The sequence below is a fragment of the Cetorhinus maximus genome, chromosome 9 (assembly GCF_964194155.1).
Source record: "Cetorhinus maximus chromosome 9, sCetMax3.hap1.1, whole genome shotgun sequence".
Lineage (NCBI taxonomy): Eukaryota > Metazoa > Chordata > Chondrichthyes > Lamniformes > Cetorhinidae > Cetorhinus > Cetorhinus maximus.
The window spans coordinates 45,977,788-46,001,755 of NC_135887.1; the positions used below are offsets into that span (position 1 = coordinate 45,977,788).

At 44.7% G+C, this 23,968-nt stretch overlaps 1 protein-coding gene across 1 annotated transcript in view; it reads right to left on the reverse strand.

The window, feature by feature from the left end:
- Positions 1 to 303: 303 nt before the first annotated feature.
- LOC144684618 (sodium- and chloride-dependent GABA transporter 1) overlaps positions 304 to 23,968 on the reverse strand; it is a 138,582-nt gene continuing 114,917 nt past the window's right edge. Inside the window, exons 10-13 of the mRNA XM_078548628.1 lie at positions 23,690 to 23,789; positions 19,630 to 19,727; positions 18,836 to 19,003; positions 304 to 1,211 (exon numbers count right to left, since the gene is read on the reverse strand). Coding sequence (XP_078404754.1) covers positions 1,065 to 1,211; positions 18,836 to 19,003; positions 19,630 to 19,727; positions 23,690 to 23,789 — 513 coding nt within the window. The 3' untranslated portion in view covers positions 304 to 1,064. The remainder of the gene's footprint in view (positions 1,212 to 18,835; positions 19,004 to 19,629; positions 19,728 to 23,689; positions 23,790 to 23,968) is intronic.

The window sequence follows — 23,968 nt, forward strand, 5'->3', positions numbered from 1 at the left end:
CCTTCCCTCTTGGGCACCACAGTGACAGATGGAACATTTCATACATAACTCAGTATTTTTTAAGCTCTTATGACCCCAGAGGAGTCAGGATCCAGCGACACTATGCAGAATGAGATTTTTAAATCGTGCCTGCACCTTATCCTGACCCTGCCAGCAATTGAAAATCCAGTTATTAACAACACCTGAATGCCTTGTGAACAAATGTACACAATAGCAGTGCGCAAATTGGTCACTGAGTAAGAATCTATTGTAGGGTGACCAAGTTGTACTATTAATGATAGAGTTGACCTGAAGACACTTCTTGGGTGGAAACATTAAGTTTATTTATTTTCAACTCCAACTCTATCTCTACACTGAGGTAGCTCACCTTACTCTCCTATTGGGTACTACAGATCATGTGATCTTCCTTAACAAGTATTATTCTTAAAGATACATTGCACATTAAATAAAACCATAATTACAACACACTCCAACACTTACGTTGAGAGTTACATTTTCATATCATTAGGAGAATCCAATAGGTATCCCCACACTGTTCCCCATGTATGTCAATACCATCAGGAAAATTAATTCCATTAAATATGGTATATCACTATAGTATGTGAACAACTGTGAATTGAAATAAAATGAAGAAACATTGTGCTAAGTAACAAATGTGAAACAAATGATTTACATGATCAGGTTGGATGTAGGATTTTTTATTCTAAGGATTTATAAGCCATGAGTGATAAAAATATATAAACATTGTCATGTAGCAGACTGCAAGAGTCCAAATAGGTTACGCAATGCAGTGCATTGGGATAGGTCTCATTGCACAACCATAAACCCAATCAATGATGTACTGAGAGGAGGTCAGTAGCTTCTCCATAGGGAAGAGTAGAACATGAGAGCAAAGTTGAAGCAAAAGACAGTTCATATAGGTATGTTGCAAAATGGAGAAAATATGTGAATTAGAGAAGAATGGGAACAAAGCAGAACTTTCTAAAATAGTCAGAATAAAGAATCTCAAATCAAGTTTCATGATTGCTAATTAAAGCTTTAGTGTTTTCTGAGTTACTTCAGCGTTAAATGGAAGTGTTCTTCAGTATTCCAACTTCTGGTGCTGGTGACCTGCCAACCATTGGGACATCTGGTGAAGCCTCAAGCCTAGCAGCTCCGATCTGTCTGGTATCACACTCTAGGCCAAAAGGAGTGATTGATTTAATGAACCTCTGAAACAGAGATGAATTAAAATGTTAATTCAGATTTATACACAGATCTAAAAATCCTTTTCTAAAAAATTGGAAAATATTTTTGAGGCCTGGAAATATATATTTTTAATTCATTCATAGGGTGTGGGTGTCGCTGGCTAGGCCAGAACTTATTTTCCATCCTTAATTGCCCTTGAGAAGGTGGTGATGAGCTGCCTTCTTGAACCGCTGCAGTCCATGTGGTGTAGGTACACCCACAGGGCTGTTAGGGAGGGAGTTCAGGATACAAACTTCAGTTTGTGTCGACTACTGTCTACCAAACAAGACAGTTTTCCCCCTTTTGCCCCAGTATTTCTGTTAAATTGTTTCCTATAAGTACAGGCCCATGAAAGGCTCAGAATATGTTTGTCCCTAACCCAACCTTAGAAGTGTTCCCTCACACTATTATAGGGATTCAGTTTCCCCCAGTGATAACAATTATTGCCTCTGTGAGTGAGATTCCTAATCATGTACCAGCTTATCCTAAATTCTGGTTAGCTTTGTGCTGCTAGTATTGAGCATAATGGGAAACATGTTGGCATATTAATTTCAAAGTGGATCTTACCCTTTGACCTATCAAATAAATTTCAGGAGTTTCACTCAGAGACAAAAAGGCGGAGGGTAAACCCATTGTGACTCCAACCCCTTAAAACAAGCTGATCCATAATTAAATGCCTTTCACACCACACAGAATGGTATTGCTATTTTCTCAGCACATCACTATCCTGAGGTATAAAAAAGTGTCAACAAGGTGGAAAATACCTCAAACAATTTGAGTGACACTTTCCCTGATCCATTTTAAACTTATTTAAGATTCTACTGGCAGCCAAAGAAAATCTTTGATTAGTATGTAGATGTTTCAATAAAGATATGTTTTGTGAAAAATATATCCCTGCTGTTAATTCAATTAATGGCTGTGCACAAGCACATGAACCTTCGGATTTACAATAATTGTATTCATATCTTGACAACTTTGATCAAATCACCCTTTAATTTTCTAAATTTCAGGGAATGCGATCTTAGTTTGAGTAATCTCTCCTAATAATTTAACCCTTGGAGTCCAGGTATCATTGTAGTTCTAGTAAATTTATGCTGCACTCCCTCCAAGGTGGTGCCCAGGTCTAACCAGAGCTTTGTGTAGTTGTAGCATAACTTCCAACCCCTTGTGTCCCTCTGAGACATAAAGGCCAGTATTCCATTAGCCTTTCTGATTACTTGCTGGACCCGTTCAGGGATTTATGTGCCTGCCCACCACCCCCCCACAACCCTCCAAGTATCTTTGGACCTCCACTTTCTAGCTTTTCACTCGTTTAGAATGTACTCTGTCTGTTCTATCCCTTTTAAGTCCAAAGTAGAAGATCTCATATTTGCCTTCACTGAAATCTATTTGCCCATTCACTTAATCTATAAATAGCTTTTTGTAATTCTATGCTTCAATCCGCAATACCTACAATGCTGCCTATCTTTGTGTTATTGACAACCTTGTACCTAGCAGGTACACCCATCTCACTGACACCTGTAAGTAAATTACTCCTTTCTTCAAAGCATTAATAACATCCTCTTTACATGCAGCACTTTTATATTAAGAGTATTACATAGCATTACAGCTTAGATGGTGGGGATATTCGGGCTTACTAACCCATTTGAAAAGGGATCATAGAGTCATTACTGCACACAGGAAGGCCATTCAGCCCACTGAGTACATGCTGGCTCTCTGTAGAGCAATCCAGTCAGCCCCATTGCCCCGCTCTATCCCCATAGTCCTGAAAATTTATTTCTCTCAAGTGCCCATCCAATTTTCCTTTGAAATGATTGATTATCTCTGCTTTGACCACTCTAGTAGGCAGTGCGTTCCTGGTCATTACCATTCGCTGTGTAAAAAAGTTCTTCTTCACAGCCCCCTTGCATTTCTTGCCTAAAACCTTAAATCTCTGAGCCCCTTAGTCTGATCAGCTAATGGGAACAGCTTCTCTCTGTTCAGCTTAATTAAACTTTTCATAATCTTCTATCAAATTTTCCCTCAGTCTCCTTTGTTCCAAGGAGAACAATTCCAGCTTCTCCAACTTAACCTTGTAGCTAAGGTTACATCCCTGATCCCTGGAACTCTTCTGGTAAATAGTCTCTGCACCCTCTCAAGGACCCTCATTGGTGGCCAGAATTGGATGCAATACTCTAGCAGTGTCCTAACCAGAGCTTTATGAAGATAACCTCCATGCTTTTGTACTCAATACCTCTATTTATGAAGCCCAAGACAACATATGTTTTGCTGATTACTCTCTCAATATGTCCTCCCACCTTCAAATATTTATACACGTGAGCTCCCCAGGTCCCTCCTGCACACTCCTTAAAATTGTGCCATTGAGTCTATCTTGCCTCTCTTTATCCCTTCTGTCAAAATGCATCACCTTACTTTTCTCTGTATTAAATACCATCTGCCACTTGTCTGCTCAATCTGCTAGCCTATCTATATCCCGTTGCAGTCAATTAGTATTATCCCCACTGTTTGCCACTCCTCCAACTTTGATATCACCAGCAAATTTGTGACATTTTACTCTGAATTTCAATATCCAAGTCATTTATATAAATCAAAAAAGCAATGGTCCTAGCAGTAGTAGAGTTATCATAAATTTTTTACTTCTGAACTCTGTCCACTCAGTGGATTCTGTCCTTGCACCAAGGACATCCTCTGCTTCCAATTCTACAATGTCTTCCCTAAACAGTGCTGCTGCCCCACCCTTTTTTTGCTTCCCTGTCTTTTGTATCCTTGAACATTAAGCACCTGGTCCTCACCATTTTTAAGCCATGTTTACGTTATTGCCGCTACAACATATTCCCTCATGGCAATTTGGGCTTATTCCTCACCAATCTTATTCACCATACTTTTTGTATTTACAGACATGAGGGAGAATTTTCTCCCCGTCGGGTGGGCCGGTTGGGAGTGGGCGCAGGTGGGCGCGGGGCAGATCGGTTGCGCACCGCCATTTTACGCGGGCGGGCCAATTAAGGCCCGCCCAGCGTGACGCGCGCCCGGTAGCGCCCAGCGCTACCTGTGCGGGCGGGGGGAGGAGGGAGAGTCGGGGCCTGCGCTCTTTGGGTCATGCGTGCAAAAGAGCGCAGAAACCTCCCTGAGGCACGGAGCTAACTCGGAGATTCAGAACATACGGAGAACTTTTAATAAATAAAGTTAAAAATTATTTACACGTCCCCTCATGCGACAGTGTCACATGAGCTGGGACATGTTTATGAAATGTTTAAAATTTTTATTAATGTAATAAACCCTTCATGAAACCTCATCCCGCCTGTGGATGAGGTTTCATGAAAAATGCGAAGGCCGCCAGGGCTTCCTGGGGGTGCGCTTGGACCAGCAAGCCCTCACATCGGCATGGATCTCAGCTGGTCAATGCCAGTGCAGGAGGTGGTCTGGGCATCAAGTTTCCCAGCTCGGTGCCCATCCATCTACGGTGAGCAGGGAGGTCCGAAACGACCTCGCGTTGGCGCAGCAGCTGCCTGACGTCTCTGTGGGCACCTCTCAGGCGCTCAGGATGAGGGCGGCAGCTCCTCCGCCCTCTGCCAGTGACTGTTGCATCCGGTAAGACTGCGACAACTGGGGAGAAGCCAGCTGTGGAACTGGCCGCTCCCTCCCAGGCGGGGCCAGCACAGGCTGCACGGGCCAGAGGACATCCGCCAAGGTCATCGAGGCCAACAGGACAGCACAGTGAGCAGGCTGTCTCAGATGCCAGTGCCAGCGAAGGGTCAGCACCAACACGTAGCACCCGAAAACATAAACATAAGGCACCTTAGGCACACCACGGGTTTATCACTGGTCATTTTGTTTCATTAAGTTTCTTTGGTTGCAGTATTACATTCAGACATGCCACCATGGTTGAGGTTGCCTCTTTTGTTCTGCAGGTGGATGGTTTCCAATAATGTAATGAGTGTTTTGTGGGACATTCAGCTTTATTAACAAGGACCTTAGTTAATGTTCCTAACCAGGCAGATTTTGCACTTAGGTATCGAGTATGGATCCTGCAGCCCAGGCTTGTCCTGGAGGTCCATATGTGGTGTGCTAGCTGAAGGTTCATTGGATTAAAGCCTCCCAGGTGTCCATGCCTCCCTGGAGTATGCCCGGGTCAGTGTCTACCCCCTCAGCATTTCCCTGTGCATGCCCATCCTCGGACTCACTGCTGGACTCATCGTGTGCAGCCGCAGCCACTGCGTCAACGTCTTCATTGTCCACTGCGTCGCCCCTTTCTAGCGCAAGATTGTGGAGAGCGCAGCATGCAACCACTATCAGCGACACTCAATCTGGGGCATACTGGAGTGTGCCCCCTGAGTGGTCCAGGCATCAGAAGCGCATCTTGAGAAGACCAATGATTCTCTCCACCACAGCCCTTGTGGAGGCGTGGCTCCTATTGTACCGCTGCTCAGCTTCTGATATTGGATGGTGGAGAGGCGTCATGAGCCACCTTCTATGGGGATAGTCCTTATCACCCAGCAGCCATCCATCCAGCCGGGCTGGAGCACTGAAGAGCCCCGGCATCTGGGAGTGTCTGAGGATGTAGGCGTTGTGGGAGCTACCTGGGTACCTTGCACAGACTTGTAGAATCAGCATCCTGTGATCACACACTATCTGCACGTTCATGGAGTGGAAGCCCTTCCTGTTAATGAAGGCACTGGGCTCACCTGCTGGCACCTTGATGGCCACATGTGTGCAGTCTATAGCACCCTGGACGCGGGGAAAGTCAGCAATGGCCGCGAAGCCTCTGGCTCACTGTGCCTGGCTGGCCTGGTCCCAATGGTAGAGGATGAAGTTCAATGCCTGTCTGAACAGAGGGTCTGTAACCTGCTTGACACAAGTGGGAGACACCACAAAGATCACCCACCGAGCCCTGGAAGGAGCCAGAGGCATAGAAGTGGAGGGCAGCTGTGACCTTTAGAGCCGCTGGCATGGGCTGTCGACCCACACAGTTAGGGGAGATCTCAGGGCCAATCATCTGACAGATATAGTTGACTGTCTCCCTCGAGAGATGGAGCCTCCTTCGGCACTGCACCTCAGACATATTGAGGTAGCTGCTTCACCACCTGTAAAACTCTGGCAGCAGGATAGTGGCATCTTCTGCGGCCCCTTCCGCCTTGGGCTTCCTGTTAGCCCTTGTGCCTGCACCTGACCGCCCAAAGCTGGCTCCCCTGGAGGCTGAATGTGCACTCCTGGCCTCCTCCCCCTTCTAGCCCTCTCTTCCTCCTCAGAAGATGTGCCTCCAGTGGAGAGTTCAGCTCCCATTCCCAGGCTAAGTGAAGGCTTCCTGAAACATGCAGGCCCAAAAAAGTTTCCTCACTGCAGAGTGCTGACCTGAAGGTTGAGAATCCAGACCAAGCAGCTGGTATGTGTTTTGAAGTATTGCAGATCACACACAGGCAAGTATCAGTAACTTTGAAACATCAATATTTGACAGAGCACACTCGCGACCCCACTGAGCCCCCTTATCCCGCCCATGGATGAGGTTAATACAAATGTGACCTACCCGCCTGCCCATTGTGCCCGTGCACCGACCCGAAGATTGCACGGGCGCCGAAAAATCACCATTGATTGCCGCCTCAAGGGCGTTAAGTGGCCCATTAATTAATGGCGGGTGCACATCGGAGATCATCATGTGCCCGCCCAACGATATATCGCGATGGCGCACAGTGACGTCGGGACGCACGGTGATGTCGGGACGCTAGCCTGATGTCACCGTGCATCATTTTACGCACGTGTGTGCAGAGCCCGCCCCCCACCTGCCAATGGGAAAATTCTGCCCATGGTGTCAGAAGTGGAGCTAAAATAGAATTTTGAAAGCTTGGAAATTCTGCAGAGAAGCCACACAGAATTGTTCAAATCTGCTAAAAGCTGCTGAAAAAGGTCAAGGAAAAGCAAACACAAATTGGAAGCTGCAAGTAAAGTACTGGGTGAGTTAACATGGCTCTAAACTTTCCCCTCCCTGCTCCAGTAGAAATGAAAGGTGATAGGCGGCAGAATTGGCAGTTTTCCCATTTGTAATGGCAAAACAACGATCTTGCAACAGGTTTAATTAACAAGCTGGACCCAATACGAGTTGCCACACTTCTAACACTGCTGGACAGGAACTGCTACAAATTGTATTCCACCCTAAATCTATTCAATGAACAAAGGAAACAGACAACAGAGATTTTGAAAGCCATGAATGCACGCTTTGAACCCTGAGTGAACATGGCTTATGACGCTATGTACTCAACACTAGAATTCAAGGTGTAAACGGGCCCATTGAGCAGTATGTGACTGCAGTAACACAGCTCGCAGAATCATGTGAATCCAGGCAACTAATAGATGATCTGATTAGAGATGGATTAATCTTAGACATATGAGACCCCTCAGTGAGGGCAAGTCTACTGAAAGAAGAGGCTTACACTCAAGAAAGCATCAGACCTTTCTAAAAATGTGGAGGTTGTAAAATGTCAGTTAGAGCACATACATGGCAGAGCAGAGCAGAGGCACATTATGCTGAGAGACATTCCAGGTCAAAAGAGTAGAGCAATCGCAGACAAAGGGCCGAAGATACAGATACTGCAGAGGAAATTGTACAAAGGAAAGTAGTCCTGTCAAAAGACTAATGTCACGCCTTACCCAAACTACTCTTCCAATAGCAAAAAAGCTACTGAAACCAGAAGTAGTAACAAGTGTGAATGAAAAAAATCAAGATGAAATGGCAGAAAGCTAAATTTCATTTTGACAAGACTGCCAAAGCATTGCCAGAGCTGAGCATTGGAGAGCCAGTCAGGGTACAAACCTTCAACGCTCTCAACAGGAGTCAGCTCCCGTGGCAACTTGGGACATGCATAGAACCTTGATCGCAGTGGAAGTGAACGACTAAATATACAGGCGCAACCACAGGGATATACAAACAGCTAGCGAAGATGTTCCTTTGCTGCAGGCGGCCCGGGAAGATGGGATCTCACCAGCTACACAGAGTACAGAATGACCACCACGCCTAGAGGTCCAATTATCCCCAACAACAGAAATGGAACAACAACCGTTACCACAGCAACAAGTGCCATGGGACCGACATTCCTTAAAAAGGGAACATCATCCAGACGAACAGCCAATGACAACATGCATGCGCACCATTAAGAGACCAGCATGATTTAATGACTATGTATGCAATGCATGTGCAGCGACAGACAAGAATAATGAACAGTTTGTTAATGCAGGTGAAAGTGGTGGTATTAAGGGTAACTCACAGTTACACATGATCATGCATGCAAATTTGTCTTTTGTTCATTATGAAAAGGAGTGTGTTTGGGTTTGAAATGTAACATTATTGCATGTCCTATCTGGCTTGCTGTAGTCATGTGAACCTCTCTCTGTAAGCTGCCATTTTACATCAGTTCAATAAAGACTTACACTGAGAAAGAACTGCAATCTTTGAACATGAAACAGAGATTAAAGCATAAGCAGGAAAAGGCGAGTTTGAATGCTTGATGCATAGCTACAGAGAAGAGAGACTCCTTGGTAAAGCTGTCAAAATGCTTCTCCTCTGCAAGGTGCTAGTAGGAAGTGTGTGAGTGCCATCCAGATCACATCTGCAAGCAAAGCATAAAAATATATGCACCATCATAAATGTTTCTGCATAGGTGGCAAATGGCCCTCCTGTACGTTGTGCTGTGATGGGGTTCAACACAGACTCATGTCTGCCATGGGTAGGTATTGAAAGTAACCCCATATATCTCAGAATGACCATTACCAGGATGAGCTGGCTTCTGGCCCTTTGCACAGTTAGAGAGCAAACAGTTCAGGAACTTAAAGACAAGAAAGTACCTCAAAAGAGGGCCATGCACTCTGAAAAAACATACAATAAAATGACTGTGGTCTTCACAAATTTCAGAAGTTGCTTTTAATGTTTGGATCGAGATAAAAAAAAAGAAAGAAAACACAAATCTTGAAAATCTGAAATTAAAAAGAGAAACTACTGGATATGTCAACCTGAAAGGAGAAAAGGCAACTTAATGTTTTAGGTATAGACAAAATTTTAACAAGGGGTCTACACCCAACTTGTCAATCGATTCTCTTTTCAGATGCTGGCAATTTCTGTTTTATGTTATTTTTGTTTAAAAAAAAAACAAACTTGCTTAATTTTCATATGTATGCAAAATGTGCAAATAAAAATTAGTGAGGTCCTAATGCATCCCCATTTTAATTTGATTGATAGCGCCAACTGGAGCAGATTGCAGTTAGACAGCACCACCAAGTGGACATCTCAAGTAGGTGTCTCTCAACACATTCAAGGTCTTTGAGTGAGGAGTGCCAGCCACTTTATATAAGTTTTAGCTAGTTGAGTCTTTGACATCAAAAAAAACCTCTCTCAATTTTTAACTGTCATGATATGTTGCAAGTCAGGCCCAATCATTTTGTTTTACAACTAGCTCAGAAAAATGTGCAAGTAGAGTTTGTTTATCTGTCAGGGCCAACTTGCATTTATAGAGTCCTTTTAACATACTAAAATGACTCAAAGTGGTTCACTGGAGCCTTATCAAGCAAAGTTTGACACCCTACAAGCTGTGTAGAAAAATATTAGGACAGATGAGCAAAGGGTTTGGTTGAGGAGGTTGGTTTTAAGGAGCATCTTAAAGGAGGAAAGAGAGGTAGAGATGTGGAGAGATTTAAGGAGGCGATTCCAGAGCTTATGGCCAAGATAGTTGAAGGAACGGCTGCCAATGATGGAGCAACTAAAGTTGGTTTTGTGGAAGGCACTAGGATTTGAGGAGCACAGAGATCTCGGATGCTGGGGAGGCTGGAAGAAGTTGTAGTGAAACAAAGGAGCAAGTTCCTGGAGGTAAGATGGTAACCAGCCAGGAAAGCATTGGAATAGTCAAGTCCAGAGGTAATAAAGGCACTGATAAGATTTCAGCAGCAGATGAGCTGAGGCAAAAACAGAACTGGGCAATGTTACAGAGGTAGAAATAGGCGATCTTTGTTGATGGAGTGAATATATGGTTGGAAGCTCATCTTGGGGTGAAATATGGCGCTACGTTTTGTGAATAGTCTGGTTCAGCCTGAGACAGTTTCCAGGGAGATGGATGGAGTCAGTGGCTAGAGAACGTAGTTTGTAACAAGGACCAATAGTTCTGGCCTCCCCAACATTGAGCTGGAGGTTATTCCTGCTCGTGTATTACCCGATGTCAGACCAAGCAGTGTGACAAGTCAGAGACAGTGGAGGGGTCGAGAGAGGTCGGGGTGACGTAGAGCTGGGTGTGGTCAGCGCATATGTGGAAGCTGATGTGTTTCCAAATGATGTCGTCAAGAGCAGGGGTGGGGAACCTACGGCCTGTGGGCCAGATCCGGCCCGTTGCTCAGCTTCATCCAGCCCACAGCAAGGTTTCTAAAAATATAGGGCTATGACAGTAGTGCCTTCAAAATTGCATTTACCATCAGCATTACGAATTTGCTTTGGATAAAAGCATCAGCTAAATTCCTATAATATTATTTAACAACATAATATTCAAATTCAGCCATCGCATTAAAACAGCGGGCAAGTTGAACACTTCGGTATTCCCTCTAAAAAGTTGATTTTTATGTGTATGAATGGCCTGTGATAAAGTCCCCTGGTCTAGGGGTAGCAATGCAGATAAGAGATAGAAGGAGTCCAAGGAAAGACCCTTGATGGTACTCCAGAGGTGATGGTGTGGGAGTGGGAGAAGAAGCCATTGCAGAGAACTCTCTGGCCATGACAATGGGGACCAGGAAGGGAAGTTGGGTGGTCAGCATTTTGGTGGGAATAGGACTGAGGGTGCAGGAGGTCTACCTCATGGAACTCAGAGAGACCATGAAGGGAGATGGGACAAAGACCAGGGGGAGAATTTTTAGCTCGTCAGGGGCGCACCCGACCTGACCAGGCATCAAATGACACACGATGATGTCAGGTAAGCGTCCCGCACTAACGGGTTGGCGGGCAGGCAAAAAGGTTTAGGAAATCTCATCCATGGGTGGGATGAGGTTTCCAACAGCAAATAAAAATAGAATAAAAATTTTAACATTTAATTAATAACATGTCCCTGCTCATGTGACAGAGTCACACGAGGGGACATGATTTATAACATTTTAGAAATCTGTGCCTCAGGGAACTTTTCCAACGCGCACCCGTGAAGTTCAAACTCGCCCCCTTCCCCACAACGCTCGTGTTTCACGCTGGGCGGGGCCTTAATTGGCCCACCAGTGTGAAACCGCGGTCCGGCCCCAATCACAGCTGGTGGGGGTGGCTTCCCGACTGCCCCCACCGAGCCTGCCTGACGAGGGAAAAATCCCCTCACCTAGGGAAAGATATGAAAGTCAGGGACAGCATAAAAGCTAAAGAGAAAGCATACAATGCGGCGAAGAGCAGTGGGAAACCAGGGGATTGGGAAGCCTACAAAGACCAACAGAGGACAACTAAAAAAGAAATAAGGAGGGAGAAGATTAAATATGAGGGTAAACTAGTCAGTAATATAAAAGAAGATTGCAAGAGATTTTTTAGATATATAAAGGGTAAGAGAGAGGCAAAAGTGGAGATTGGGCTGCTGGAAAATGACGCTGGAGAAGTAGTAGTGGGGAACAAAGAAATGGCGGAGGAACTGAATAGGTACTTTGCGTCAGTCTTCACGGTGGAAGACACGAGTAACATCCCCAAAGTTCAAGAGAGTTGGGGGGGCAGAGGTGAGTATGGTGGCCATTACCAAGGAGAAGTTGCTAGGAAAACTGAAAGGTCTGAAGGTGGATAAATCACCTGGACCAGATGGATTACACCCCAGAGTTCTGAAGGAGATAGCTGAAGAGATAGTGGAGGCATTGGTGGTGATCTTTCAGGAATTACTGGAGTCAGGGAGGGTCCCAGAGGACTGGAAAATCGCTAATGTAACCCCCCCTGTTTAAGAAGGGAGTGAGGCAAAAGACAGGAAATTACAGGCCAATTAGCCTGACCTCGGTTGTTGGTAAGATGTTAGAGTCCATTATTAAGGATGAGATTTCAGAATACTTGGAAGTACATGATAAAATAGGGCAAAGTCAGCATGGTTTCATCAAGGGGAGGTCTTGCCTGACAAATCTGTTAGAATTCTTTGAGGAGGTAACGAGCAGGTTAGACAAAGGAGAGCCAATGGATGTTATCTACTTGGACTTCCAGAAGGCCTTTGACAAGGTGCCACACAGGAGGCTGCTCAGTAAGATAAGAGCCCATGGTGTTAGAGGCAAGGTACTAGCATGGATAGAAGATTGGCTGTCTGGCAGGAGGCAGAGAGTGGGGATAAGGGGGTCCTTCTCAGGATGGCGGCCGGTGACTGGTGGAGTTCCGCAGGGGTCAGTGTTGGGACCACAACTTTTCACTTAATACATTAATGATCTAGATGAAGGAACTGAGGGCATCCTGGCTAAGTTTGCAGATGATACAAATATAGGTGGAGGGACAGGTAGTATTGAGGAGGCAGGGAGGCTGCAGAAGGATTTGGACAGGTTAGGAGAATTGGCAAAGAAGTGGCAGATGGAATACAATGTGGGGAAATGTGAGGTCATGCACTTTGGTAGGAAGAATAGAGCTATAGACTATTTTCTAAATGGGGAGAGAATTCAGAAATCTGGAGTGAAAAGGGACTTGGGAGTCCTAGTCCAGGATTCTCTTAAGGTTAACTTGCAGGTTGACGCGGTAGTTAGGAAGGCAAATGCAATGTTGGCATTTATTTTGAGAGGACTGGAATATAAAAGCAGGGATGTGCTGCTGAGGCTTTATAAGGCTCTGGTCAGACCACATTTAGAATATTGTGAGCAATTTTGGGCTCCGTATCCCAGGAAGGATGTTCTGGCCCTGGAGAGGGTCCAGAGGAGCTTCACGAGAACGATCCCAGGAATGAAAGGCTTAACATATGAGGAACGTTTGAGGACTCTGGGTCTATACTCGATGGAGTTTAGAAGGATGAGGGGGGATCTGATTGAAACTTACAGAATACTGAAAGGCCTGGATAGAGTGGACGTGGGGAAGATGTTTCCATTAGTAGGAGAGACTAGGACCCGAGGGCACAGCCTCAGAGTAAAGGGAAGACCTTTTAGAACAGAGATGAGGAGAAACTTCTTTAGCCAGAGAGTGGTGAATCTATGGAATTCATTGCCACAGAAGGCTGTGGAGGCCAGGTCATTGAGTGTATTTAAGACGGAGATAGATAGGTTCTTGATTGGTAAGGGGATCAAAGGTTATGGGGAGAAGGCGGGAGAATGGGGTTGAAAAACTTATCAGCCATGGTTGAATGGCGGAGCAGACTCGATGGGCCGAATCGCCTAATTTCTGCTCCTATGTCTTATGGTCTTATGGTCTTATGAGTTCAGGTTTAGGGTCGGGCCTAACCTGAAGGAAAATTTGGCCCAGTGGGGTAGTGGATGTGAGGGAACCTGCAGAGGAAGCTGAACAAATGGTTTCAATCCTCATGACAACGAACCCCATGTTGTTGTTGGAGGTGAGAGTGGAGGTGGCGGGGAGGGGGGGTTTAAGAAGACAAATTGGAATAGAGAAGGGAAACCAGGGGTTACCTATGTATTCCTGGATGACCCTGGAATAGTGATCAGTCCTGACAGAGGTGAGCAGGACCCAACGGTACTTTATGTGGTCCAGCCAGACCTGGCAATGAATGGGTAAACTAATTGTCCCATCATAAATGTTCAGGTTTCACAGAGATGCATCCCACTTACCCAAGTGCAGAGAGCTTGGGTGTAACAAAAATAAGATACTGCAGATGTAGGGGAAATCTGAAATAAAATGAGAAAATGCTGAAAATACTCAGCAGGTCTAACAGCATCTGTGGGGAGAGAAACAGAGGCCAGGATTTTGCCCTTGATGGGCAGGTGTGGGAGAGAGCATTTGGGAAGCTGACTGCTGCCCACGATCGAGGCCCGCCCAGCGTGAAACAGGCGCTGCAGCGTTCAACGCTGCCTCTGTGTTGGGGGGGGGGGTGGTGGGGGTGGGGGGGGAGGAGGGTGGGAGGAGGGCGAGCGGGGAGCTTGTCCGCAGGAAAAGTGGACTCTGTCACATGAGCGAGGACATGATATTAATGAAAAATTAACATTTTTATTTTATTTTTATTTGCTGTTGGAAACCTCATTCCGCCGGTGGAAAATTACATTTAATTGGGGCTTTAATGGCCTTAATAGGCCTGGTAATTGTTGGCGGGCACACTACCGGCTCCCGGGTGCCCCGACGACTGAAATATCGTGGGAATGCGGGATGACATCAGTGCACGCCCGCCCGATGAGGTAAAAATTCTGGCCAGAGTTAAAATTTCAGGTCAAGGACCTTTATTCAGAAATGAAGAGATATAGAAATGTAATAGATTTTGAACAAATGAAAGGGTTGGGAGAAAGAATTAAAGGGAAGGTCCAAGGCAGTGTGGAGGATGGAGAAATTAATTAACAAAGGATTTCATTTTATAAAAGCAAAGAAAGTGGTCATGGTTTTAGTAAAGAATCAGAAGATTTGTCCAGAGTGCGTGTAAATAGCAGAATAAAGAACAGCTGGATCTGAAAGCAAAAATATGAAAAACAAGCTCAAGATCGGCACATCGTGGAAAAAAGCAGAAACAAAATCGGAGCGACTGAGTTCACGGTCTGAAGTTGTTGAACTCAGTGTGGAGTTCAGAAGGCTGTAAAGTGCCCAATCGATTGATGAGGTGCTATTCCTCGAGCTTATGTTGAGCTTCACTAGAAGAGTCCAAGCAGGCCAAGGACTGAGATGTCAGCGTGAGAGCAAGGTGGAGAATCAAAATGACAGGTCACTGGCCGCTTGTGGACTGAGCGGAGGTGTTCCTGATCTGCGTTTGGTCTTCCTAGATTAGAGGTGACAGCATTGTGAGCAGCAGATGCAGTAGACCAAATTGAAGGAGGTGCAAGTGAAATACTGCTTCACCTGGATGGAGTGTTTGGGGCCTTAGTCAGTGAGTGGAGAAGCTTTACTAGATTAATACCTGGAATGGGCAGGTTGTCTCATGAGGAAAGGTTGGACAGGCTAGGCTTGCATCCACTGGAGCTTAGAAGAGGAAGAGGCAACTTGAATGAAGTATATAAGATCCTGAACGGTATTGACAAGATGGATGTGAAAAGGATGTTTTCTCTTGTAGGTGAATCTAGAACTTGGGGTCACTTTCAAAATAAGGGGTCATCCATTTAGGGCAGGGATGAAGAAAAGAAATTTCTCTCAGAGGGCCTTGAGCCTTTGGAACTCCCGTCCTCAAAAGGCGGTGGAAGTAGAGTCCTTGAATATCTTTAGAGCTAGATAGATTCTTGATTAGCAAGGGGGTGAAAGGTTATCGGGGATAGGCAGGAATGTGAAGTCAAGGTTAAAATCAGATCAGCCATGGTCTTATTGAATGGCGGAGCAGGCTCGAAGGGCTGAGTGGCCTACTCCTGCTCCTCATTCATATGTTCATATGTAGGAGGTAAAAGGGCAGGTGTTAGCACCTCCCACGTTTGCATGGGGAGGTGCCCTGGGAAGGGAACTTGGGAGTGATTGAGGAGTGGATCAGGATATCATGGAGGAAACAGTCCCTTCGGGACACTGGAAGGGAAGGGGAGGGGAAGATGTATTTGGTGGTGGAGTCATACTGGAGTTGGCATAAATGACGGAGGATGATCTGTTTATGAGAGATTGGTGGGGTAAGAAGTGAGGACAAGGGGAACTTTATCATGGCACTGGAAAGAGGGAAAGGGCTGAGAGCAAATGTGTGGGAAATGGGTCAGACATGGTTGAGGACCCTGTCAACAGTGTCAGGGGTGTGGGCGGGAATCCTCAGTTGAGAAGAAAAGGAGTTGATATCAGAAGCACTTCGTAGACGGTTGCATTTTGAGAACAGAGGCAACGGAGACAGAGAAACTGGGAGAATGGAATGGAGTCCTTACTGTAAGCCGGGTGTGAGGAAGTGTAGTTGAGGTAGCTGTGGCAGTTGGTGGGCCTATAATGAATGTTAGTTGATAGCCTGCCCTGTGTGTAATGGAGACAGAGAAGTCAAGGAAGGTTAGGGATGAGTTGGAGATGGACCATGTGAAGGTGAGAGAAGGGGTGAAATTGGACAAAGTTGATGAAGTTTTTGAGTTCTGGGCAAGAGCGGGACACATCACCAATACAGTCATCAATGTACCGGAAAGAGAATTGAGGGAGGGGGTTGAGTAGAGGGAACAAGAAATGGTCCACACAGCTGGCCAATGTTCTGCCATTCACACCCACTCTGGACAAATCTTTTGTTTCTTTACTACAACCATTACCACTCCCTTTACCTTTTGTACAATGAAAACTTGTGTTAGTTAATCTCTCCACCCTCCACCCTATCACAGACCTTCCCTTTTGTTCTCTCCCCATCACCCAACAGTCACTTGCTCAAAACCTATCACATTTCTATCTTCCTTTAGTTCTGAAGAAAGGTCCTTGACCTGAAACATTAACCGTATTTCTCTCTCCACAGATACTGCCAGACCTACTGAGCTTAGGTGCAAGTTGGTGGGAACAAAGATTTAGGAACACTCCACCCAAGTGGGCACACAGACACTTCTCGAATTTGGTCAATTGGGGCATTGGCCGAGTGGAAAGAAGCCCAGCTTCCCTCTTCCAGGTCCCACCACTGAGCCAGGCTGGCTAATCAATCGCAAACAATGCTCAGGGGTTCTGTGCATTTCCCCGGTTACCAGACCTGGCAGAGAGGATTTTCATCTCCCATGGACAGACATAATCCCTTTGAGTAAACTCAAAGTCAAAGAGATCACGGCAATAGTGGACATTCCATTAAGAAGTTCCTAATTGTTGTTAAAAAGATTTCTGATTTATGCCTCTAGTAATAAGATTGGATTCTTGGCCAGCTATGATTCCTTCTATCCCTTTCCCAATCTGTCCCTTTTAGGCTGTGATTTTCAAGCCTGTAGTTGTGCAAATTCAGAGCAAAAATCCTTGGAAGGAGCTGTCGAAATTTCAATCAACTTCAGCTACATTACCTTAGCAGTGACCTGCACTAATAGTCATCCCCAGGGAAGAGCAGACTAACAGCTGGAGCTAACGCAGTGCTCTGGGCATGCTTCATAATCTTACAGTGCACTGAATCTCAATTAAACCAAGTATGTGACCTTTTTGAATCAGTGTATTTGAGCTGACAGGTATAGAGACAGAGAGAAATTTTAACCCCATTGGGGCTGAGATTTTTTAACTCATTCAAAACCTGTGCCCCTGCACAGGATTAAAATCGAGCTGATGGTTTCCTCACTCAGTTTTCCAAAACCACTTTGTCCAATTCAGTGTCACAGGGGAGTTGGAGCCTAGGTGGGGTACACCTGAGACAGGACACCAGTCCATCACAGGGCACACAATCGGGGACAATTTACTGTAGCCAATCAATCCAACCGACACGTTTTTGGACAGTGGGGGGAAACCGGAGCACTGAGCAGAAACCCGCGCAGACACAGGGAAAACGGATAAACTTCACACAGTCAGATAGCCGAACCCAGATCGAACCCAGGTCCCTGGAGCTGTGAGGCAGCAGCACTAACGTGCTTCTCCCACCCATGATTTCTATTCATTCCAATTTTAAATGCATGTTAATTCTGATGTATGAGGCACATGCTTGAGTCAGGTGGGAGTCTCATAACTGAATGCAAGTCGTAATAGGACCAACTTTATCTTGACCCAGAAACCCAGATCCAGCAACTACAACTAGATATGAAGACCAGATAGATCTAAGCCTTTCCTTTAAGGGTGAAAGAGTGCCACAGAAAAATGTAGGCCACCCTTCCTCGACTCACACACCTCCCCCCAGCTTCCCCGACCTCACAAACTGCTGACTGTCCCAGAACCCATGCTCCCCGCTCACTTTGGGCCCAGACATTGTCTGACCCCCTGCTGCTTTTCCCTTCCCACTTCGGGGACAAAGTCAGCCAGTTAATGAGGTTCACTATAGGCCACTTCCATGTCCAGGAGGAAACATTCCCGCCTGTGTGTGGGAAATGGCTGCAAAGGTGAGCATTCTAGTTTCCTCCAGAACACAAAGCCCTCCTTTTACTTGATGTATATTCAGCTTTAACGTTTGAGTGAAACTAATTATAAAAAAAACCAATCAGAAGCAAGACTTGTGGCCAATTTAGTTCCCGCTCAGTTTAAATGTTTGAATTTTATTTGCACAGGTTTGAAGATGGCAGAGTGGGGCAGGCAATGTACTAGGCCCCAATTCCCAAATCTGACCTGTGCAGTCTGGTGCTGTAGCACTGGACAACATTCTGCAGCTGCTGTCAACACACACGTGCTGAAGGAAAGAAAAGTGCTGAAAAGAAATTACAAAGTGTAGACGTATGCTATAGGAAAGGAACAATGTCCCGGCTAATTTCTCATCATAGCTCCTCGCTGCTCTGTGTGGCCTGTAATCCTGTCTAATGGCTCCCTGCCGTCTATGGTTTTAGGTGACTTCTTGTTACTCTTTGCTTCTTGTGTGTGTTAACAAGGGACAGCCTATTGGAAGTGTGAATGAACTGGCTGGAAGTTGCTGCTGTCTGCCCGAGCTCCCTATTAATTAAGATGTATTGTCATTTATTGCAAAGGCTAAAGAGTACACACCTCACAGAATGAACCTTCCAACGTGAGTAACGTGTGGATCACTCCCACAGGAATCCAGATGAGCGAAGTGAGAGCAATGGCCCAACCAAGACCCTGAGCCCACTCTGGGTATTTGTAATTGCCGTAACGTACGGGCTCAAAGTCAATGATGACAAACACTATAATAATCTGAAAAGGGGGAAAGAAACAGGAGAGTTAAGGCTTCTCAGCTTTTCAAAAGAGGAACACAAATAAATACATGCTTATGTTCTACTGACAATTGTGGAAAAGTCTGGAGTGGGGGGGGAGAAGATATTTATATGAATACTAAAATAATGCCTGAACGAGCAATGCTTTAAAGTACTTATTATGGGCAGAATTCACTGGAGTAAATTACCATAATCATACTGCTGCTCAACTCAGGGAGTCAATCTGGTGGAATTACTAATGGTTTCTTGAAGGGCAAGGCAGCATTTTTACGCAAAGCATCATTATTAAAGGGGATGGTAACACTGTGGTTAAGCACCATTTTTTTTCCTAATAAATATCCAAAAGTGATCTTACTAAGCTTCACAGTGAATACAAAATGAACCCAGAGTGAATTTAAACAGTTCAATATCGAGTAAAGGTTTAACATGTTATAAACGTCAATTAGCTAATTAAACAAATGCAAGCTCACCGGGGGCTCCGTCATTCAGAGGGCGGAATCTGATGGCCCCTGTCGTGGTAAGGGAAGATCCCTCCAGGGGGAGGGGCCGTAAAATTCCGCCCGCAATTTTTTGTTAAGAAACTTGAACGAGTTGATGGGTACGTACGAGTATCAGGACAGGAGACAGCAACCAGCAGAAACGGAAGTAAATATTCGGCTTTTTTCCCAGCATCTCCTCAATGTTCTGTGACAACCGAGGGACACCTTTAAAAAAATAAACCTGTCCTTGTCAAATCTTGCTGAAACTTTAAGTGGGGCAATAATTCATGTAATGCCTGGGGATTTAAAAATCGCAATGATCTGTTTAAAACAAAATCGCTTCGTATTTTTAGCTTCTGCCCTTGTCTGCTGCCCTTGTCCTTCCAGGTGGTAGAAGTCACAGGTTTGGAAGGGGCTGTGGAAGGAGTCTTGGTGAGTTACTGCAATGCATCTTGCAGATGGTTCACACTGCTGCCACTGTGTGTCGGTGATGGAGGGAGTGAACTTTTAAGGTGGTGGTTGGGGTGTCAATCAAGGGGGATGCTTTGTCCTGGATGGTGTCAAGCTTCTTAAGTGTTGTTGGAGATGCATTCATCCAGTAAAGTGGAGACTATTCCATCACACTCCTGACTTGTGCCTTGTCGATGATGGACGGACTTTGGGGAGACAGGAGGCGAGTCATGCACCACAGAATTCCCAGCCCGAGTACTCTTGTAGCCACAGTATTTACATGGCTGGTCCAGTTAAGCTTCTGGTCAATGGTAACCCCCAGGATGTGATAATGGGGATTCAGCAATGGTAATGTCACTGAATGGTTAGATTCTCTCTTGTTGGAGATGGTCATTACCTGGCACTTGTGTGGCATGAATGTTACTTGCCACTTATCAGCCCAAGCCTGGATATTGTCCAAGCCATTCTGCGTATGGACGCAGACAGCTTCATAAGGAAGTTCATAAGGAATAGGCGCAGAAGTCTGCCATTTGGCCGCTCAGTATCTGGGGAGTCACGAATGGTGCTGAACGTTGTGCAATCATCAGAGAGCATCCCCGCTTCTGACCTTATGATGGAGAGAAGGTCAGTGATGGAGCAGCTGAAGATGACTTGGTCTACTTCCGCAGATGTTCATTCCCCTGGGCAATTATATGAATGGAGCCTAGTCAATTGCGGCCAGCATAGTTGTCAAAGGATCAGACCTGACTTTGCCTAATGAAACTCCAGAGACTTGAGAATAAAAAAATGAAGGCTGATACTCCAATGCAGTACTGAGGGAGTACTGCACTGTCAAAGATAGCATCTTTCGGATGATACTTTAAACTGAGTCTCCATTTACCAAATTGCATGGCACTTTTTCAAAAAAGATCAGGGGAGATATCCCAGACATTCTGGCTGATATTTATCCCTCAATCAACATCACAATAAATAGATTATCAGGCCATCATCATACTGTGGTTTGTAGGAGTTTGTTATGAGCAAATTGGCTGCTGCACTTCCTAAATTATGACAAGAACTACAGTTCCAAAGTATTTAATCGGCTATAAAGTACTTGGGACATTCTGAAGTTGTGAAAGGTGCAAGTCTTTTGACATGTCCCTAAAACATAAAAGAAATCATAAACAATGCAAATCAAACTTTATTCTGTTTTGATTATTCAAAAATGAACTTTGCTGAACAAAAAGATGGCCACCACAAATCACCTGATACCTGGAATTGTAACTTGACCACTAAGACATTTTATGGATTGCACTGGAAATATGCCCTAACATGTTGCTCATGGAACCTCACACTGGGATTATCAAGGTCTATTTCAAAAAAGGAACAATTGAAAGTAAATGGACATAATTTGCATCTCTGTAAGCTTACCCCTCTAGCGGAACCCAAGAGGTTACCAAGGCAATGGCTACTTGGAACAGGTTCATCAATATAGATGATGACTCTTTCAGAGGCTAATGACTGGGACATTATAAACCACCCAACAAAAGCCAGATCCAGACACCAGATAAACATCCCATTATGGAATCATTGTAGAGGAAGGAGGTCACATGACTTGAGTGACCATATTGAAATCTCTATATACAGTTGAGAACTCAGAAGTAGAACAATCTGCTGAGTTAAATCCAACCTGCAAAGACCCAATAGCAGGTCTCCAGGCTGACCAAGCAGCCTGCTACAAGCCCCCCTTGAAGACCTTTTATCTGGAAGGCACCAGCTACCACCTGCAAGTCAGATCAGGTCCCTGAATATCAACCTCATCTCACTGTGTCACCATCACCTTTAAAGGAATTCTGCACTTCTGCCTTTAGCCAGGAACCTGCCTGAACTGGAATGTCTCTGTGAACTTTCTGGACTCTGGCAATCATGTGAACTGATATCTATTTCCATTGTCCTTTTTACTGTTAAGTTATTTGTAGTTATAAAACCCCTCTTTCCTATCCCGTGTGTGTGTGTGTGTGTGTGTGAGAGAGAGAGGGTTTGAATGTGCGAGTAAACTAACCAATTTAATCCCAAGGGAGTTTACTGTGGCTTGCTTTAAAAATTGATGAAACAAACAAAGGGTTTTTGGAATAAGTGACACAGCCTATTTTTAAAACAAAAAAAACCCTCTGCTTACAGACAGGCAGTGAGAGAATAAATTATTTCAGTTTTGCTCCTCTCTCCCGTCCGTGGCACTCTCCTTTTCTTTATTTCTGACTTATGTGAAGAAAAGACTTCCCAAGTGGATGTTGGAAAACCCTGTGATATATATATATATAGTGCATCCAGATATTCAGGAGGTCTTGCGTAGTGTTTGCATGAATGGGCTGTGTGTCTCAACAGTGAATGTCAGTAGTCTATTTGCCAATGGACAGCATCACAGCTGAAGTTGTTCCTGTCTTTATTTAATGGCCACACACGCACATTTCCAGCAGAGCGTTGTTGATAGTGACCAGGACTGAGAACTGGCCAGTGCATTCTTCCTTAATCTAAATGTCCATGGGCCCAACGACTCAATTAGCGGAGATGGTAGCATAGTGGTAATGTCACTGGGCTAGTGATCCAGAGGCCCAGGCTAATGTTCTGGGTACATGGGTTCAAATTCCACCATGGCAGCTGGTGGAATTTAAATTTAATTAATAAAATAATCTGGAATATAAAACTAGTCTCAGTAATGGTGACCGTGAAACTATCATTGTTGTAAAAACCCACCTGGTTCACTAATATCCTTTCAGGAAGGAAATCTGCCATCCCTTACCTAATCTGGCCTACATGTCACTCCAGACCCACAGCAATGTGGTTGACTCTTAACTGAAATGGCCTAGCAAGCCACTCAGTTCAATGGCAATTATGGGTGGGCAATAAATTCTGGCCTTGCCAGTAACGCCCACATCCCATGAAAGAATAAAAAAGAAGAGTGACCCCCTGGTTAACTCAGACAGCCTGGACACTGTTAAACCTCGTTCTTTACTGTTCTATGTGTAAATTGCTGCTTCACCCAGCAGAGCCAATAGGCTTTCTTCTTATTTTGGCTTCGTCTGTCCATCCTCTTCAATCAATCCATTTAATTTCGCTGGGAGTTAAGTATCTGGGAGTTGTACGCACTTAACTCTGTGTTAAGTGTAGCGTACCAAAGTGTTATTTTTGCATGATTATAGGAGGGCCAGCTGGGAGTGTCCATGGTGGGATAGTGGGCCTGTATATCTACTGTCTCCAACATCGAAATGTTGGCTTGCTCACTTTCTATGACATGGTTGCTATGAGAAGCTGATTGTTTAAAACGTGTCCTTCCAAATCAGATTTTGGCTAGTCCAATGACTCCTTGGCATTCCAATTAATTTTCATTTGTGTGTGTTTGTGTGATGGATCCAATGCACCCCTTGAATTTGGGAGAGGTTTAGTGTTGTTCACTGATACTTTTTATTAAATGGAGTTAGGATTCTTTTAATTTGGAAAAGGTCACATTTAATGTTTAATGCATTTAAAGTTTAATTTAATTGATACAACTGGTCATTTTTAAATTAGTAGATTGATACCTGTGTTATATTATTCTTCTCTATTCAACAGTTACAGTATTGTTATGATAAAGATTATGCCAACTCCTTGTAATTTAGGGATTGATGCCCTGATAAACAATTGGCTTTAATTTTGAAACAGATCTATTTGATTGAATCTGTATTGAGATCAGTTCACGATAAGAAACACAGCAGACATACCGTAAATGCAGCAAATAGCAACAACCTCAAAGAAAGCCAGGAAAACAATGGATACTTGAGCGGTATAGTGGTCTAGGAGCTGGAAAACGTAAATCCCACCCTGAAATGACATTAGATTAAAACTGGCGTTAAAGCAATGCTTAGGACAGAAAGATGCAAGCACACTAGAGTTCTGATCCCACAGAAATGTCAGAATCTGGGTGACAGGAGACAATAATATTCTAACAAGAAGCTTAATAATATTTAGAAATAGGAAAAGACCATCAGGCCCAAACAAGC